At 36.5% G+C, this 19,875-nt stretch overlaps 1 protein-coding gene across 4 annotated transcripts in view; it reads right to left on the minus strand.

Annotated features, from left to right (window-relative positions):
* Positions 1-19,875, minus strand: part of PIBF1 (progesterone immunomodulatory binding factor 1) — a 125,569-nt gene that overhangs the window by 96,791 nt on the left and 8,903 nt on the right. For all 4 annotated transcript variants that reach the window (XM_087758096.1, XM_087758094.1, XM_087758095.1 and 1 more), the window contains exons 5-8: positions 17,253-17,372; positions 7,431-7,564; positions 5,291-5,399; positions 889-1,070 (exon numbers count right to left, since the gene is read on the minus strand). In XM_087758096.1, the coding sequence (XP_087614222.1) occupies positions 889-1,070; positions 5,291-5,399; positions 7,431-7,564; positions 17,253-17,372 (545 nt within the window). The remainder of the gene's footprint in view (positions 1-888; positions 1,071-5,290; positions 5,400-7,430; positions 7,565-17,252; positions 17,373-19,875) is intronic.

The following is a 19,875-nucleotide window of genomic DNA, read 5'->3' on the forward strand; positions in this document are numbered from 1 at the left end:
CAATGCACAGGTGTTTTTTTTATAAACACTAATGAACATAAAACCATTTTTTTGGTTAGTAATGAAGTACATACAGACAAATATTTGATGTGATTTTGGAATATATATTGAAATGGTATTTTTTGGCATCTAGATATAGGGAAAGAACATGAACTGGATAATCTTGAATTCTGAATAAGAAAAACCTAAATGTGGTTTGAAATTTTGTAGTACAGCACTACGTATGTAGCAAGACACGTAGCTGAATAGTGTAGTGTTTCCTGTTGAACATCCCATACATACATATATCTATACCAATTCAAATAGCATAAGGATTTGACACTATTTACCATTGTTGCTAGCATACAATGATCAATTTATTTCTCAAGGCTACATTTAGGGAATCTGTATTCAAACTTGAGATATGAAAGACTGATAGCTCTAATAGCTGATATGAAACATACTATGTCCTATTTTAAATATTTGTGAAAATTAAACATATTTTATTCTGCAATAATCATTTAGACTGTCTTTCAGATACTCTTGTTTTTAATAAAGGTCATTTGGGGTGGGAGGAGATATGTAACTCAAAGCACTTCAAAGGATTTTTCTCTCCTTTGTATTTAATTAGTTACATCCGTGAATTTCTATATACACCTAAGACAATAGTTGCCAGTACTTTCAGTACTGACATCTTCACTGCTATGGTCTTATATCAAAGGTTTAAAAAAAAAAAAATTCCTGATACACATTAAGACCCAACAGAAGTGTTCTGTTTCTAGTTACGCAAATATGGACTAGCTTCCTGAAAGTTAATTTTTTTTTAAATAAAACAGAATTTGTGCCAGAAACAAGGGAAAACAGTTAAATAAGTTGACTACTGATAGAAGCAAACACACAATAACTTACCTGGATGCAACATATTTTTCATACATTTCTTCCCTAGCTTTTTTGGCATCCTCTAGCTGAATCTGAAGTCTTTCAAGACGATCTTCTTCATGTGCACAGCGAACACTAAGCTCCATGTTCTGGCGATTAAGATAATCTTTATCTTTTTGCAACAAGTTGAGGGATTGTTGTATGGTTGCCAGCTATAAAAGGCATTAAAAAGAACACTTTAACAGGAACTTCAAGATAAGTATTTAACCTATGTACTCATATTTGTGATTTCATTTTAACTATCTTCTGTGAAATCACCTGAACCAAAAAACTCTATTTACACTTACGTTTAACGTAAGTTGGTGAAGCTTATGCTGAAAAAGAGACTTTAATAAAATTATCATTTTATGAGTTTTCATTATTTATTTCTGGTAGTTGGCACCTGAAAAAGAGATAAAGTGCCCCTTAATCTACCTCAGTATCTAAATAGTACTGAAGTACTGAATAGTGATAGTATTGAATAGTACTATGTCAGAAATACTGATGTCAAGTCTCGGTGCCAACCTGTCATCATACTGCCTACAACATTCTCAGAAACAGAAGTGAAAAGTTTAAGGGCACAAGAGTGATTATTGCTCCATAAAGAAATGGTAAAACTGCTAGTTCTGGGGCTGAAGTATATCATGATTGTCATCAACAAAGTGATGTTCCACGCTAGCACCAAGGGCAAAGAGGGTTATCCATGCCTTGTTTTGACTTTCATTTAGCATGGTGTTGCTACAGAAGGCTGAACTGATGCCAAAGTAGAAACATGAATATCTTGTGAGTTTCCGTAACAGCATTCCCAATCACCAGATCAATCCTCTTTACTACTCCAAGAAGTAGTGTGGGAGGGAGTAGTCTCCATCTGTTCGAGGTGAACATTGTCAGAGAACAGCCACAGAGCACAATGGCACTGGTGCAGAGTGGCCCAACTCCTTAGTCATGATAGCAAAACACAGTTTTATCACCTTAAATAATTTTGCTGTTTAAGCTCCTGAGGATGTCACATGCCAAGTTCAAAGAAAGATAAACCAATAACTTACCAGAAATAGGTCCCCCAAAGCTATAAAGACATCATGTACATGTTTTAGATAGAATTCACCCTTCCTGAGTCATAAAAGGACTAAAGGTTATTTAAGGGAGATACTCAAGTCAAAGACATGGAGCAACAAGTTAAACAGCGAAAATTCGTACCAAAAAAAAAAAAAAAAAAGGCGCTCTTAGAGGCATGCTTCTCTCCATCTGCTCACTTGCTGAGCACCACAGAGGGTGAGGTATAAATGCCTGTCCTATAGTTTGTTTTATTTAAGAAAAAAACCACAACTGTCCCCTTTCTCCAAGTAACAGGTTATACGTATATCCACAGTGAACACAGACATCATGAATTACTACATGAAGAAAGAAATCTAGGAGTTACTACCCCTCCAACTCCTCCTCCCCCCGGGGAATACATAATGTGTAAACACTTACAATTGTACCCTCCTCTGATTCAGAACTTGTGATACTGTACCAGCATACACAAAAACCACTACAGACCTCCCAGAAGATTCAAGTAATCACACAGTTTGAAGTGGTATTTTAGTGTAAAGTAGTGCTACTTTTACTCCCTCAGATTAATTTAGTATAAAGTTAATGAAAAAAGCCATTGTTGCTGCTACACTGCAGTACTTGATGCATATATACGAACTTGATGTACATGACAATACCTGTAAAATTAGGCAGTACTATCTTCATAGTGGTAGTTGTAGCCACTATTTTATCTGTAACACTGTTAGAGACTACAGAACACAATCTCCCCTGAATCCTCTCAGGCATAATTGGTCTCATTTACTCAGCTGCCAAAGTGTTAACACACAAAGATCCTCCATTTGATTCTTGCCTAGACCAGTACAGAAGTCAAGAACAACTTTCTCATGCAGTGCCCCTTTCATATCCCATTAAAAAATAAATTCACAAATGAATTCAGAACAACCAATCAATTTTTTCTCTATTCCTTTTGGTCGTTCCTAGAAAGATTTCTATACAGAAACACAGCTTAAAAAAAATAGTCATCTTTTCACACTGAAGTTGCACTGAGCTACAAACCACCTGATAATTAGCCAATAATGTTATAAACTGAAAAAGTTTTTCTTGAGATTCAGTAAGCCTCTTCTCCCTCCCAAAAAGCTGTTGCAAAGTTACACCTACATCTGACAAACAGAAAAATCCCTTCCAATAGTTTTGGATGTTTCTATTCTAACTTGCTTACTTAAGGTGAACAGTTAATCCTGGAGGTTCAGCAAAGCAATCCTCCCTATGAACAATTTAGATGCAGAAATAGTGAAAATGGATACTGAGTAATGGAAGCTTGTATGATATAAACCATAAGAAGTCCTACAGATGAAGGCAGAGGACTTGGAAACATTCTCTATGTATGTTTCTCTGAGTCCCTTGACCCCAAATTTGTAATACATGCTCAGTAAGGGAGCCATCACTGAACATAATTCGTGACTCTTGGATGAATGAATTAATGAACAGAGAAGCAGCAAGGGACATTTCTCTTGACCTAACAGGACTCTGGCTCTTAGAATGTCTTTGAAGCAGCAGAAACATAATTCCCCTGTGAAATATTAGTGCTACCAGAATGGCAATGACTGAGATCTGAGTGAAGTGACGGACCTAACTGAATCAGAACTCAGTGGAACCCTAAAAGAGATGAGAACCCCTCTGTGCCTGAACAGGCGTTTATTCATTTTTCCAGCAGAATGACTTTCAAAGACTAATGGAGACACATTAGAGAAAAACAGTCCATCAACCCTAGTAGATAGTCCTACACAAACCAGAAGCAGCACTGGAAGTCCTCTTGTCAATAGGCAGTATCACAGAAAGAGGAGGTCTGGAATAGCAGTCTCTCTATTCCTGACACAGAACTAACTTCTGTAAAGGTGAAGTGAAGGAAACTTCGGGCAACTGAACCATTATTTTACTAGAGTCACAAAGAAGAAAAAATACATCTTCTATTGATGTCTAGGAAAAACATACACAACAAAATATAAACCATACAGTAGCTCTGCCCTACTGCCACTATTGGTCAGAAAGAGCTAAAGTAAGTTTTAACTAGTTCTGCACCTTTTGAGGGATGGAGCATACTCACAACATTCAGCCTTCACTGGTAAATTTTGCCCTTGGGTCTCCGAGGTTCCTGAGTTTATTGGCAGAGTTTGGAAGACTGAAGCAAAGGAAGACTAAGCTAGAGACCTAGGAAAACAGCATGTACATAATGCCTAGGGAAAAAATGGAAAGCACTTGACCAATGTTGAGGGAGATAGCCAACGTTGCTATGAGGTTGGCCAGCTGTCTGAAAGATCATAGCAAGTTAGCAAGGCTTCTGATGACCAGAATCCACCTTCAAGGAGGAGAACCCAGGGAACTAGGGGTTGGTAAATCTAACCTCAGTCCCTCCAAAGGTTATGAAGCAAATCCTCCTGGAAGCCATATCCATGCATATGGAGGAAAAGGTGACTGGAAACAACTAACATGGATTTACTAAGACCAAACTGTGCCTAGCAAACCTGACAAGAAAGGTGGCTCTATCAATGGGGGGACAGTTGTCCATGTCATTTACTTGGATTTCTGCATGGCTTTCAGCTATCGCCCATAACATCTCTATGGGAAAATTGGCAAGATATGGATTGGATAGGCAAATATTAGTTGAACAAACTGAACATGAGCCAGAAGCATGCCCTGACAGCAAAGAAGGCCAAGTGTCTACTAGGCTGTATTAGCAACAATGCAAATAATATGTTGAAGAAGATTATTATTATCCTATAGTTCAGTACTTGTGAGACTGTATTTGGTGTGCCATGTCCCATTCTGACCTCCCCATAAAGACATTAACATACTGGAGCAAGACCAGAAGAGCTCTGCCAAGATGTGTACAAGAGGCTGAGAGAAATGGGAGGGGTTTCAGCCTTCACAAGACAAACCTGGATGGGAAAGGTTTTATTGTTATCCTCACCTATCCAACTGGAACGCATAGAAAGAGCCAGACTCCTGGAAGCACATAGTGTCAGGACAAGAGGCAACAGAAAACAAAGCTGCAACAACTCTGATTAGATTTTACAAAAACTTTTTCACAAAGAGGGAGGACAAACACTGGAACAGATTGTCCAGAAAGGCTGTGGAATCTCCATCCTTGAAGATATTCAAAATCTGACAAAGCCCTAAGCAATCTGGCCTAAGTTGGCTCTGCACTGCATGGGAGGATTGGACCAGCTGGTCTCCTGAAGACCCTTCTAATCTAAATTATTCCATAATCCTACAGGTGATCCTGACATATGTCATTAGACAAAGAATCAAATTCCTGAGCTGAAGAAATAGACAATTGCTGAAATAAGAACTTTATGTTTACCTCTTTTGATAAGTCATTTTTTTCTTTAGCTTGTGCTTTGTGTGACACCTCTAATATTTCATATTTTCTTCCGAGTTCTGACAATTCATGTTCAAACATATCACGTTCACTGTTAAAATAAAGTGAAACTATTAGATGCATGAAGTGTAATGAACAAGATTCCTGTGCATCTGTAATTTCTCAGCCTTCTTTCAGTTCATGACACTGACTTCTTCCAACCAGTCCCTCATCGGCCAATTAGTGATAATCTTACCTTTTTTAGTTATTAACACCTGCAACAGTATTTTATTATATGAAAGAATTTTCCTCATTTCTAAGTACTTAAAAAATAATCCTAAATTATAATACAATAATCCTGAATTCCTACCCTAAATTATTTCATCCTCCTCTGATTATTCTTCTTTAGTGTAACTTTAGGCTATACATTTCTCCTCTTAGCAATGAACTGTAAGTACCCTTGTCCATCCTTTTATCTTTATCAAGCTTTTGATGCTATTTCCCATGACATTCTCTTGAATCTTTTGCAGATATTGAAGTTGGATGAAAAACTAAAGCAACTTCATTTCCGTCTTCCTAATCAAACAGAAAGCAATGTATACTTGTTCTCAGTTGCTACTCTCCCTTGTATACAGTCCCTTGATACCAGAGGGGGTTGTACCACTCCTCTCATGTTTAAAATATACAGATCACAGTTGCAAAAATTATGTTGGTGACCTGAATAAGAATGCTTGTGCATATGCACAAAGAAGCAGCTCTATGGCTCCACTCTATCTGACACTGTCAGAACAGTGAAATGAATGAGCCAGATTAAGCTTGCAGTTTGGAAAAAAAGCTAACCAGTTTTATATTAAGCATAGCGTAGCTTTAAAACTGAGATAACTTTTAGTACACCAGAACTCAAAGATTTGACATAGCATTTTTAAAGGCAGAAACGAGCCTGGAAGTGATTAACTCCTGCAATGCTCCCAGATATCCTCATGTGGTCATGCCAACAGTGCTCTCCCCTCCCCTTCGTCTGTGCCTACCCAGATGAATATAACCTACTCTCTCAAATAAGGTTTTGGCACATTCATTCATGCCTTTTTCAACTCAAGACTATTTTAAATGTACACTGTTAAACACTGAGGCCATTCACATGAAAGTTATTACAATGCAGTTGCACATGGGAAGCAAACCATAGCATCAATCCATCCCATTTGCAACAAGCTTCCAGGTAGATTCCAAGGTTGTTTTAGTACATATAGCTGTGAACAGTTATTCAGAAAACAGACCTCCTTCAAATAACTTAGTGGCATAGTCATTTGTGTCAGTAACTGTGCCTGAGTTCATTCAGTATGAACAACTAAGCAGCTGACATGGTGGTTTTTATTCATAATCCCCATTTTTTTAATCCATTCCCCAACAAATGTGCCAAAGGCCAGATTTCTTGTACTTGCAAGCACACTGAAAAAGCCATTTGGGAGCTGGACTGTGAAGTATACGCCTATGAGTGTATTTATAAGTCCATTTTCATTATTTTGCAATTGTTGCTTATGAGATGGGCATTCAAAGCATAGGGTAGAACTCCAAAATCTATATTTTAAAAATGAAAAGAGACACTGGAACTTCCTACAGTTAAACCAATTCACTAAGGTAATCCTAAGATTCTCTGACAAAGTTTTTATAACAGCCCTTTCAAATTTATGGTTACAAGGATATCTTAAGTTGTTAAATATTAGTTCCCAAAGTCCTACCCTCTTGATTCACTGCGTAGGCACCACAAAGTAGAGCACAGGGCCTTTGTTAGATCATTGCTTTTAAACTAGGAAAAAAAAGAGTAGTTGTGCTAAGATGCTTGGCATCAACAGCTCCCACTTCTTTAGTTGCAATAAGACTGGCAGGCTCTTCTGAAAACACAGTAAATCCCTAAATATAAACTTTTAGGAAGCTTATTTGATGCATCAGGTTTCAAAATGTTGTTCATCTTATGACTGCAATACACTGCAGGAGATAATTGAACCGTTAGTGGGTTGAGGTAAGGAAAAATATCTGTGGTGTGCATAAGCCAAAAATCAAATGAAAAACTCTAGTCAGTCAAGGTTGAAGTTTATCTATTAACATTTGTATGTTAGTAGAACACTTGAACTATAGAGGTACCTACCATTTTACTTTATCATAGTTCTCTTGTCTGTAATCACCTCGCTGAATCATCTGCTTGGTATCAGCCAGTTCCAGTGTCAAACGCTGGCATCTAACCTCAAGCTCTGACCGATTCCTCCTCTCGTCTTCATAGCTCTAGAAGGTAAGATATTTTTAAATGATCACAGCTACACTGATATTTACTTAAAGCAATCACTGACTAAGTTTTGTGAAGACCTCTTGCGAATATTCAAGTGGTAGTATTTTCATTTGTCGCAGTATTTGGAAACCTAGTATATATCACAAAGTAACCAGCTATACTGATACTCAACTTACTTTTATCTTATTCTAAACAGTTGATTAATGTACCTATTTTTTCTAACACATTTGTCCATTAGCACAACTTCAAAGACCAGTAACCCTCATATATAGAGCCAGTGGTCTATAAACATGTAGTAGGAGCACAAAAGTCACACCACCTTTATGACTTTTTCTAACAAATTTCCTTGTGAAGATACTCACTGGTCCATTTGAAAAAAAGAAAGAGGATTGATCATTCAGAAAGTTTGGGAACTTCTGTCATTATATGAAAACTTCTGGCCTGTTAACTCCCAAATTGTATCTGGTAACTTATGTTTGCTGAAGCATATTGTCCAAAGCTTTGGTGGAGGAGGAAGGAAAAAGGAAGGAAAAAGGAAGGAAAAAGGAAGGAAAAAGGAAGGAAAAAGGAAGGAAAAAGGAAGGAAAAAGGAAGGAAAAAGGAAGGAAAAAGGAAGGAAAAAGGAAGGAAAAAGGAAGGAAAAAGGAAGGAAAAAGGAAGGAAAAAGGAAGGAAAAAGGAAGGAAAAAGGAAGGAAAAAGGAAGGAAAAAGGAAGGAAAAAGGAAGGAAAAAGGAAGGAAAAGGAAGGAAAAAGGAAGGAAAAAGGAAGGAAAAAGGAAGGAAAAAGGAAGGAAAAAGGAAGGAAAAAGGAAGGAAAAAGGAAGGAAAAAGGAAGGAAAAAGGAAGGAAAAAGGAAGGAAAAAGGAAGGAAAAAGGAAGGAAAAAGGAAGGAAAAAGGAAGGAAAAAAAAAAGTTGCTTATTTACTGGTCTATCAGCATTAATTTCCATTTTCCCTTCTTTTTCCTCCTCATATACTTTGAGAGACTACTATGGGAACTAGAAAAAAGGGACCAAAACAAGAGAACACACAGAAAGCATCTGCCTTAAAACACTGGTTAGTCCTTTTGAAGATAAACAGATTTCCTAATCATCATACTCTTCCCTCCCACCTCCCATGGGAATAGCAGACTTTTGTACCTTAATGCACAATCTAGACTCCATTTCTCAGATTTTTGTACAAAGTAGGTATTTATTTTCACAAAGCTTACCTTACTTGCTTGTCCTAAATGCTGTACTACTAAATAATTTTTTCACAAAAACAAGCAAAAATAATGTTTATCCACCTATACTAGGGAAAACTGATGGACAGCAAAAAAAAAAAAGAGGTGCTTGTTAAAATATTTGAGAATACCCCCTGGACATCCAAATTTTTTCCGTATTCTGCTTCTCAGAATACCCTGAGTTCCATTTTTTTTTCTGCTATGGTTGATACATGGCAGGCTCGATAATGGATGCTTGATAAATAACTCAATCTGGTTATACCGAATGGACATCACAATATTATTCATTGAAGGTGAATACAAAACCAAATGACTGCCTTAAGATATGATTACTGAACCAACCATTTAGCCACTGCAAATTAAATCTATTTTGCAGTGAGGGACATTGTGTAAGTGCATAATTCTTCAAAATAAACTGAAAGCTATGTTTTATACAGTTATAAGAGAGGCTGGTAATTGTGTCTAGCTAGTTTTTAATAGACAAGAAAAGTTTTGGACAACAGCATATATGGAGTGGATGACTCCTAAATACAGCTTCCTAGGAGGAATGAACACAATGATCATACTCTAGGATAGGGATGGAAAGACAGAAAGAACACTGACCAAATTCACAGGCACCATTAACTGAAAGACTGACAGAATGCCTTCTTGAAAAAAACACCTAAATGCTTGTAAGACACTACAGAAAAGCTCCCTTAGCTACTAAACAGATGGTAACTATTCTCTTGACAAATAAGAACTTTCCATTTTATCTTTCACAAATCTAGTAATTTTCACTTGCACTAAAATCACATTAGATCACAATCACATAATCGCAACACTGAGAAAGTTTTCAGGAGGATTTTGGATGGCATATCATTAAGAACATGTCATCTAAAGACATGATTCTTATTTAGCCTAACATACTAGTATGTATGGCTTATTTTTATGTTTATCCTAATTAATGGATATACATTAAACAAATTAACACTATAGAACACTTTCTTCTCAAACCAATTAACATGCCATCATTTATAAAGACAGCATTATCATAATGGTAAAGCCTCTGTCAGATGCTTTTAAAGGTGTTGACTACAAGTCAGTTAGAGTTTCAAATATGTAACACACAGGTGCAAGTACCCTGTTATACAGCACAAACATGACTCATCTTGCAATAGGAAATGGTGGTAAGGGCACATAACTTTTAAGTGCAAATTGAAAGATTAAGTTTGGATACAATTCCTCTGTGGATATCCTGTGCCATTCTGCTGCTAATACCATGCTGGAATTCATACGCCCTTCACAGAGTGGGCTATTGAAGCTCCTACAGTATTACACATTTAGCAGCTAGAAGACAACTACCAAAAGGTATCAAATATCCTCTGGACCAATTTGTCATAAACAGCTCTAAAACACCAATTAACAGTACAGTTGAATATCTACAAAATTAGTTCCTTCTCATACCCTAGACCTAAGCTAGGTTTTGGATTTTATTTGAGAAGTAATGCTAAGACATACCTAAAGTATCAAACTAAACAGATAGTTAAAGAAAGAGGGTTTGTTTTGTTTTTAAAGATTTACTATAATTCTTGAAGAAATACTAATTCTACTGCATAGGTCATTGTTTTCCAACTACCTAATCTTTTAGGTGTCAAAGTTGTATTTTAATCACAGGAAAAAATGTGACAAGGCAAGCTAAAAAACAGTCTCTAGGCTAACACACAAAAAACCCTATATGGCATGCATATCTCCAGGTACCAGACACACAATCTTCTGGACTTTTATAGCAATACATCTTAAAAGACATACAATCAAGTTGTCTGTGCTTAGAAAGACTAAGCCTTGCTTTGCATGTGATGAACTTAGTTTATAACAATGTCCATATACCCTGAACTGATTTTAAGATCTCTGCAATGGAACAGCTTTATCTTTCAATTTATCTTCAAGAGATAGCTTGGAATTCTTCACAAACAGCTTTGTCCTGCTGAAGCAAAAAGGGGGCTTTTAAAAAGATCAAGATACAGAGCACTTTCAAGGACATGAATGAGGTCCTGGAAATTACACCAATAAATAAAAATAACTTAAGTAAGTCCACAAACCTTAAAAAAATTAAAGGACAAACAGTACTTCCTCACATGGAACATGATTGTGATGATCCTGTCAACAACGCATGGCTTTTCTCCAGCTCCTTACTAATTTTCGCTACTGCAGAGAGTAGCAATTCAGACAGATGAGGTGGTTAAAACAAAGAAACCTGTCCTGTGCAAGTTGGGTAGGCAAACATTGCCTCAAGAAACTGTTAAGAGAGCTGTCCAAGAGACCCAGTAGTAACCAGTACAGGTGGTTTCTACAGAGCATGTGAAGCAGTCCCTACCAAGAAGCACTTCTTCACAGTTTACACTATTGACAGATGGACATTCCAAGCAAGAAGATTCTGAACTTGCCTGATCTGCACCATTTAAAGCCCAAACTAGTAGTCTATAGAGAAACTATAGATCTAACAATAGACCTCAGTTTTATGACATTAAGCTTCACTGTTATCCTCCATCTGGAATGAATAGCAACTTACAGCAGTCACTAAAATGAACACCTACCTAAATTTCAACTACAAAAACTGGGTGACATACTTTTTGAACAAAGTTAGTGACACATAATACATGGTAGGGATTAGTCGATCTTTCAAAAAGCCTTTGGGGATAAGAAGATAAACAACAGAAATGCAGGGAAAAGATTCATCAGCCAATCAAGCAGAAGTAGCATGACTTCTTCATACTGTCTACAGATAAGTCTGTGGAAGAAAGTGATCCTGCTTTTAAAAAGCTTATTTAAAAGAACTTCATCTTTGAAGGATCACTTACACAAGCCAGCACTTTCTGTTCATATCCTCAGGTACCTAAATGCCTTAGGCAAATGTAAAGCTACTATAATATTGTAATGTGAAAACCAATTCCCCCAAGTTATTTGGATGAGGTGCTGCTGCTTAGTGAAGATGACATTTTGCTTCCATCTGCTTACACAGTATGCATTCAAAAATTATTGGTCACTGCATTATTTGTTTGAATACAACTGCCCAAATGTCAGGAAGAAGTTATACATAACTGGATGAATAAGACATCTCTTCTAGTATGTTGATATGAAATCGGTAATCTGCCAAGGACTGTAGATGGGGCACTATGTGCCACTAAAGGTTACAAAGAAAAATGTTGAGCTACTTCCAAAATAGGGAAGCTCTGCAAGAAAGGTAAGGAAGAAAAGCTTTGGCATAAGTGCCTCTATTGCAAAAGAAAGTGGGGGGAATAAAAACCTCTTTCTCTCTGGATCTGAGCTGACAAGAATCTTCAGTGAATTATTCTCAGGTGAAAATGATCCTTGAGATCATTGCCTTAGAGACTAGAATTAAGCCATTTGGTCCTTCTGAACAACGAACTAGCAGTCTATACGAGCCATAGCTATATATCAAAAGAGGTAGAAAGACATTGCATAGAAAAGGGAACTTTCATAGATACATAAGTTTTCTTGAGTCTTGGAAACGTTAAACTGCTGCCCCAAGCTAATAGTTATAGGTAGAATATTTTTCTTTGCAGCTTTTTTTCCAGAACAAGATAAATATTAACAATAATGGAGGAAAGAAGGCACGTATCTCACCTAAGACTGAGGCCTCATCTGTCCTTTCTAGAGAGAGACGTGAAGACCAAGTAATCAAAGCACTGCTTGAAAGAACTGGTGTCAGGTTGGGGAAGGGTTCTAGAGTGCAGTCTTTAATTACAGATGTGCAAACTTCAGAAGGAATCTTAGAGAACGCAGTCCTTCTGGAGTGGCAACAGTAGCCTCAATTTTACAACATTCAGATACATCTAGTGCCAACTGATCCTTTGAGTGTAATAGCTTAGTTCATTCTCTGAAGACTATAGAAATGTTTTTCCTCCAGCTGGGAAACATTATCACAGAGAAAATTGTTAGGTTTGTCTAGCAAAACCTGACAGCTACTAATACCAATTCAGAGACGAGGTTTTAGAAGAGTTCTTTGTCCTACATACATCCAGCTTTGTCTTTAGGCTAACCATAGCTCTTAGATAACTGTCATACTATAAATTTGATTGCAAGTCCTGAAGGCAACTTTACAGAAAAAAAATAAATAAAGAAAGGAAGCCCTGATAAAACTGTATCAAGACTGAATTCCGGGAAAACATTGCCAAGAAACTCATAGCCAGAAGAAGAAAGCAATACTTAATCTTCTAAATCTACAAAGAAAAGCAGAATTTCATTCTCAGACTCTCTCCCAGCCTTGAGAGAAACACGCAAGTAGTAAATTACATCTGTTTGAGGGAAGGTTCTAACCACTTTGGAAGCAAACTACTCTGAAAATAGTACACTGATGTTCAGCATGGGAACACACACATCAGAAGCTGGTTTTGTTTCTGGGAAGCTCCTGGTAATACAGAACTATAGCTGGACTTTCTTCTCCATCTGTACCTCCGAAGGTGGTGGTGCCAACATTATTTGTACTTGAAGTACTGAGCACTGTAAAAGAAGGACTGAAATGAGTCTGTACCATACATTTGGTAACAGATCAGTCAGCACTGAAATACAAGAACACCACTTTTACCAGTTCCACTGCCTCCTCTCTGTCTGCTGCTGCTGCACCTAGAATCAGGGAAACCACACTGGTCTAAATCACAGATGCAACAATGTCTACAGAGAGCCATCAACTTAGTGGTAGTACTGCAGAACAACTTATACTGACCAGTTTAAAAACAGAAAGCGGTGACAAAGATCTTTTGACACTAGCTGTGTTTATCAGATTATGTTCCAGTGCTAGAAATCAGTCTTTGCACACTGTTCTTTGCTACCAGTTGTCAGAAGCAGCTCCCCACCCTACTGGGTCTGCCTTACAGATTCAGCAGGCTTTGATTAAGTGCTAACTCAGAGCAGCAACAGACAATCAACAAGAGAACTTTGTTACAAAGTCGTAGAGTTTTAGTGGTTTTACTCATCAGCATACTCAGAATTAAGTGACTGCTAACAGAGGCAGATAGACGCTTAGGACCTTCTGCCCCTTCTGAACAAACAAAACATTTTTTCACAAATATTTGAAAGATATCTTTTATGCCCTGAAGTCAGAAATAAAAGTTTTTCTAATACAAATGAATTGCCTAGAGATGAAGAACATGTGGATTTGTCAAGTCTTGGAAAATTAGTTTCTACAAGGCTACAATGACAATTCAGTTTTTACAGAACCAAGCTTCCTAGCTGGTACAGATGGATAGTTGGCTGAGAGGCCACAGTACCAGGACACTGCACTCACTTTTGTGCCTGGCTAGATCTGTTGTGCCAACAACAAGTTTTATTTGGTTTTTGTTTGGTGTTTTTTTTTCCCCCCTCCCCAACAACAACAACAACAACAACAACAAAATACGGCAGCATGTAGAAAAAAAAGATTTAGTGGGTATGAAGACCAGATTTTATATAATAATAAACTCAGCCATATTGGCTCATCGTAATAGCATTCAGAGAATAGAACTGTGCTCTTTGGCTTTCCCACAAAACAGTATATAAAGGCTCATGAGCAGAGAAAACAAAATAACCTAAGTGTCTTACGTTGACACTCCAAAACAAGAACAGTAAAATTAGAGCTCATTTCCTTTCACCAAATTAAAGGACTAAAGCCATCCTGTCACAAAATAACATAGCTGATGTTAGGCAATGGTTGTTTTATTTTACGAATTCATTTCACATTTTAATTTTCCCAGACATGGCTTAACACATTAGACAAGTTTGGATTTTCCTTTAAACTTTTTCAATTCTTTGTTGGCTAGGTAGACTTTCCTATGAGTCTATACCTAATTCTCTCATATTTCTCATGACTTTATTTCTGGGTGAATATCTACATGCATAAAACTTACTCAAACCTAGTCTGTCAGCCATGAACAACCAGAAAAGCCAGCAAAATCCTCCTCCCCCAAGCCATTAGTAGTTACCAGAAAGATTTGGGATAAGCATATATTTTAGTTCCTTTCCATGTTCCACAAAGAGGAAAAAAAATACATGTTGAAACTTCTTAGGAAGAGCCTTAATTATTTGCAATAGTAGAAAAAGGAATGCTTATTGTAGGAATTGGTTTATTCTTACAGAGGGGGGGAAAAAAAGAAATGTCTTGACTTCAGTGATGACTGTATTTCAAAAGTCTGTATTAGTAGTTTCCTAAAGAAGTTTTAAATCCAGAACAGACACTTTGTTAATAAATTATGTAAAGAACAGAAATATTGCAATTGTTGGAGAAAACTTAAAAATTAAGGAATATTGGATGGGAAACCAGACGAAGGATTTAATAACAGGCAAGGAACTTCAGCAACTGTGTTTCATGTAGCTGGAAATAAAGAATGACTGGAATACCACAAAAACAGTAAAAGGAGAGTATAAGAGCTTAAGTAAGACTCTGAATGAAACTGTGCTTTATTTCCTACTGATAAATTTCCTTGCAATAACGCTTGACCTTATCAAAGGAGCTCAAGTAAGTTACCCGAACAGTACACCTTGAAACCGTTTCTTTGTAAACTGCAAGAGATGCTTACGTATGTTAGCTTTAGCATACTAAGTACATTAGAGATTCTAAAATACCCTCACATATTGATGATGTTCCTCTCACCTTATTACCTTAAACAGCCTGAGGCACCTTGTTACCGTGACACTCAGCAAGTCACTAGGTCAAATCTGAACTTGCCAGAAGCAAAATACAGAGACTCTTAAGTCTCTCCATACATAAAATACCTTGTATCAGGTGACATTTCACTAAATATCCAAAACACATTATCTCTATGCGTAATGGATAAGGTGAAGACTTGGGTTTGGGGTTTTTTTGTACATATGGAAGAACTGTAGTAAGTGATCTTACCTGAAACCTGAGAATCCTAAGGAATAATTTTTATTAACAACTGTAAGCCTTTTTTTCTTGTGACATTTCAACATCCGGATCTCTTCCTTGATTTTTTTTTTTAAATTTAAAATGAGGTATTCATTCTCACTAATTGTCTCTCATTTTAAGCATGATTATGCAAACAGGGTATAAGCATCAAAACCATCTCAGTTTAACACAGGCAACATTCTAGTACTTTCTCATCAACATCAAAAGAAAAGCACAGTAAACTTCAAACTTCGAAAAATAAATCAGTGGGAAAGGTGGATACTGCCACCATGTGGTATAAAAAGAACAAAATTAGAAGTTTCTATATTAAAGAAAGGTCAATGTACCAAGAAAATTGTTTCTAGCACAACTTTAATTACCGTTATGTACTATCCCGTTAAATTGCTGCAGCAAAATTAACACAGATGTCAGTCAAATCTCAGAAGGCCGAAATCCTCCACAGAATTGTATTAAAATCAGAGCACATTAAATGTACAATGAAGGAAAATGCTCGTATAAATCAAAGTTAACAGGACTAATTTAATCTCAATTACAACCAGAGATGATGACACAAAATAATGCTGAAGCACATAAATGAACAAATTTTACTGACTACTTTTTCTAATTCAATCAAAAAGAGAAATGAAAATTATATTAATTTTACAAGATAATCCTGTATAATTAATATCTCTTTACTCCTGATTATTCCATAAGTAAATTTTGAGGAAAAAAAAGGTGGTAACTAAAGAATAATTTCAGAAGTAGTAAAATGACCATGGCACATTTAAGTCCCTGCTAGCCATGACTTGGATAAATATACTCTGGGTAGCTGAAACTGTCTTATCACAACTCCAGATTTACGCAGAACTAAGCTAAAATACAAATCATCCTAGCTGTATACCTACTAAGAATACTATAAATATTCATAAATACCTTAAAAACAACATTCTCCTTTTACTGTTTCAACTCTTCTACTCTTTGAAAATAAAAATTAAATACATTTAGATAATTTGTTTCTCTACTTCTGGCACTTATACCTTACCTGAAATCAAATTATCTTTTTCTTTAGTAGAGAAATAAATAGGAAAATTAAAATATAAAAAGTTGAAAAGCATAACAGAGAAGATGTAACTCTAAAGAATTCTTTTTAAAAAAAAAAAAAAAATCATTTTTTTATCATTAAAACAAAAGGTGAAGCAAATTACTACCAAGACATCACTATCTCAAAAACTATACACTGAATCATCATTGTCTTCAACGACTGCTGGATGGATCTCCTGTCTCAGCTTCCCCACCTTGAACCTTGCCCTCAGAAAGCACAACATAGCTGCTAAGAGTCTATCCTGAACAGTCTCATGAGCAAATCTTGCAGGGTAGCCATAACGTAAAATTAGTGGTTACGCAAGGACATATATAGCACGTTTTCCCTCTCCCTCCCCCCCGTCCCCGCCTCCCCCCAGTAATTTTTATACAGCAAAAAAGCTTTTATATCTTGTACATTAATAATGATTTGGAGAATGAGTTTTTTGCAATATGTATATATTTACACAGTTTCCTAACTGAGATAATTAAGGTGCACAGACCTCTGTCAGACACTTCAATTGGGATTTGTACCCACTTAGTTCTTCTGTTAAGCTCTCCTTTTTCTTCTGTAGATCACTTAGCTCTTTTCTCAAGGAATGGACTACTTCATAGAATCGGATCTACAAGAACAAGATATATATTCAAAATTGAGACTAGCAAAATTGCAATCGCAAACCTACAATCCCCAAACCAAATCAGCTTAATATTTTATGGCAATAATTCACCAAATGATTTCTATTGCATACCAGGAACCTGGTTGGGGCCGGGGGGATGTTTGGGGGGGTGGGAAATGTTGAAGTAAAGACAGTGTTTTTCTTGAGCCTTTGACAGCAGCCGCTAAGAAACAATCAGTTTGTGTTTGGCACTGAATTAAACAAAGAGGAATAAAGGTAAAAATAAACATTTCTGTTCAACTAAGGCAGCTCCCAGTCAGGCTGCCCAATTAAAAAATACAGCTGCTAATGGACCACATGGTCCCACCTTCTTACTTGTGCCAACTGTAGAACCTATTTGATTAACAGTGTAAGGGAAAAAAAAAAAAAAAGCCTATTTAGCAATAAACAAACTTAACTTGCTAACTTCCCACAAGCCCATATAAATTTTTATGGGATGTGTAGAAACGGAGCAAGATTAGTTTTGTTTTCTGCCAGTTCAGTGTGCTGAATCTGCACCAAGAATTATGCAAGAGCAAGCACAGGAACCAGGAACAGCACATAACCAGGAAGCACCGTGACACACCTCACACGCGCACTTTCAGCAGTAATATGTTGCTATATGGGTTCAGCTGCATCACGCAACTGAGCCTCTGAAAGACTCTACTCTGCTAAATTAACACTGAAAAAGCACCTTGTAAATGGATTTAATAAATAAATAAATTCTATAACACATACTCCTCTCTCTTCCCCCACTCCAGTCACAGGCATAGTCTCAGACAAATAAGTCTCAGATCCATAAAACTTTTCCAGAACACTTCTACTGAACAGTAAAAAATACTGGAAAACACAGTACTAAAACCACAAAGTCAGTAGTAAAAAGCAAAAAGGGACAAAACAAAGAAGAAAGAGCTTTTTTGATATACACACACACGTACACAGAGATTATTACTCCCAGATTAATTTGATACCTTAAAATGTTTATTTTGGGGGATGAAAAGAAAAGGATAGATAATCAAGCGCTATTTTCATGCAAAAGCTACTCCATACCCCCCATCATTAATGCTTTGTTTGATATACGATTAAAGAAGAAATACAAACAAGAAAGCACAGATAAAGTAAGCATTCAAGAGCAAGCCGTACTATGCTTCCATGCAGAAGGAAGACAGGCCTTTGTTTTGCTACCTGTAAACAGCAGAAGACAAAGAAAAGTTCCAGGTATATTCCATATAATTGACAGCATACAATTCCAAAAAACACAGAAGCCATGGAAATTTGCGATGTAAACGTTGGTGTAGGTTGCTTTATACAATAAAGCAAGTGTGCAACATGACTGAAAATTAGCAAGGCAAAAAAGTGAAATTTTCTAAGAAGTGGTGGGTTTTTTTTGGTTTTGGTTTTTGTTTTGAAGTTTTTCCAAATACTGTGCATGTTCAAAGTTGCAGTTGTTTAAATTTGTTGTACTCGACAAGAAAGCTCCAGTTTTCATCCTTACCTTTAGATGCAAAACAAACATAAGCTTAAATTTATAGCATATGTCCTATTTTAAGTTGATTTTTAGTGGAAAAAAAGTGTAAGCTTTCCCAAACTATAGTTGTTATCTTAATTTTTTTTAAGATGGTAACAAAGGAGTCTCAATTCACTATGTCTAAGTTTACACATAAAGTAAACAAAATTAAGGATGAAATTGCGTTTTTTTAAACTACGATTCAATTAAAACCAAAATAAGGTATCATAATTTTTTGTTCACATTGTGAAAATTCCAAATGACAAATTCAACCATCAGATGCTACAGTTAAAGCTATAAATTGTCTTTCTGTTCTGAGAAGTGAACTAACTGCATATTATTGCCTTACTTTACTGTTTCATTACTATTTTATTCTTGCAGTATTCTATTCCTTCAATATTTAAGGAGTTTTTTCATGTCCATCTGTGAAATCACATTGCTTCTAATGGGTTTGCATGAAAGCAAACAGTGAAGTTAGTTTTGTGGGTTCTTTCTAACTTCTGAACTACAACAGACTTCAACTACTTCCTTAGGGGGAGAAGAAAAAAACCAACAACTTCAGAAATGTGCATGCAAACCAGTGAGTACAATTTTAGCCTCTTAACTACAGCTTCCTCTGACTACAGTTTTCATCTATCTGGAATCTTTCCGAACTTGTCTGATTACATCTGAAACTGAGCAACTGAATTTCAATCAAATCCTCTTTTTTCAACCTTGATTGTCACTAATTGGTAACCATTTTTTAAACCAGTTTTTAAACCACACCTAGCTTTTCCCTTAAGTTCTTGTATTTTTATTGTGATTTCCCTAGGACACTTAACTTAGGCCATCATGCCACATTTACTTCCCAGACCACAACAACCCTAAAACGGATTACCCATTATCAAACCAAGATGACACGGAATACAGGTATCAAGGATAAATATATCTGCACAGCCTTCCCAAGAGAAGATCATGGTAGCA

The sequence above is a fragment of the Nipponia nippon genome, unplaced genomic scaffold (genome assembly GCF_047370975.1).
Source record: "Nipponia nippon isolate SJK-2023a ecotype South Korea unplaced genomic scaffold, ASM4737097v1 scaffold_2, whole genome shotgun sequence".
Taxonomy (NCBI): Eukaryota; Metazoa; Chordata; class Aves; order Pelecaniformes; family Threskiornithidae; genus Nipponia; species Nipponia nippon.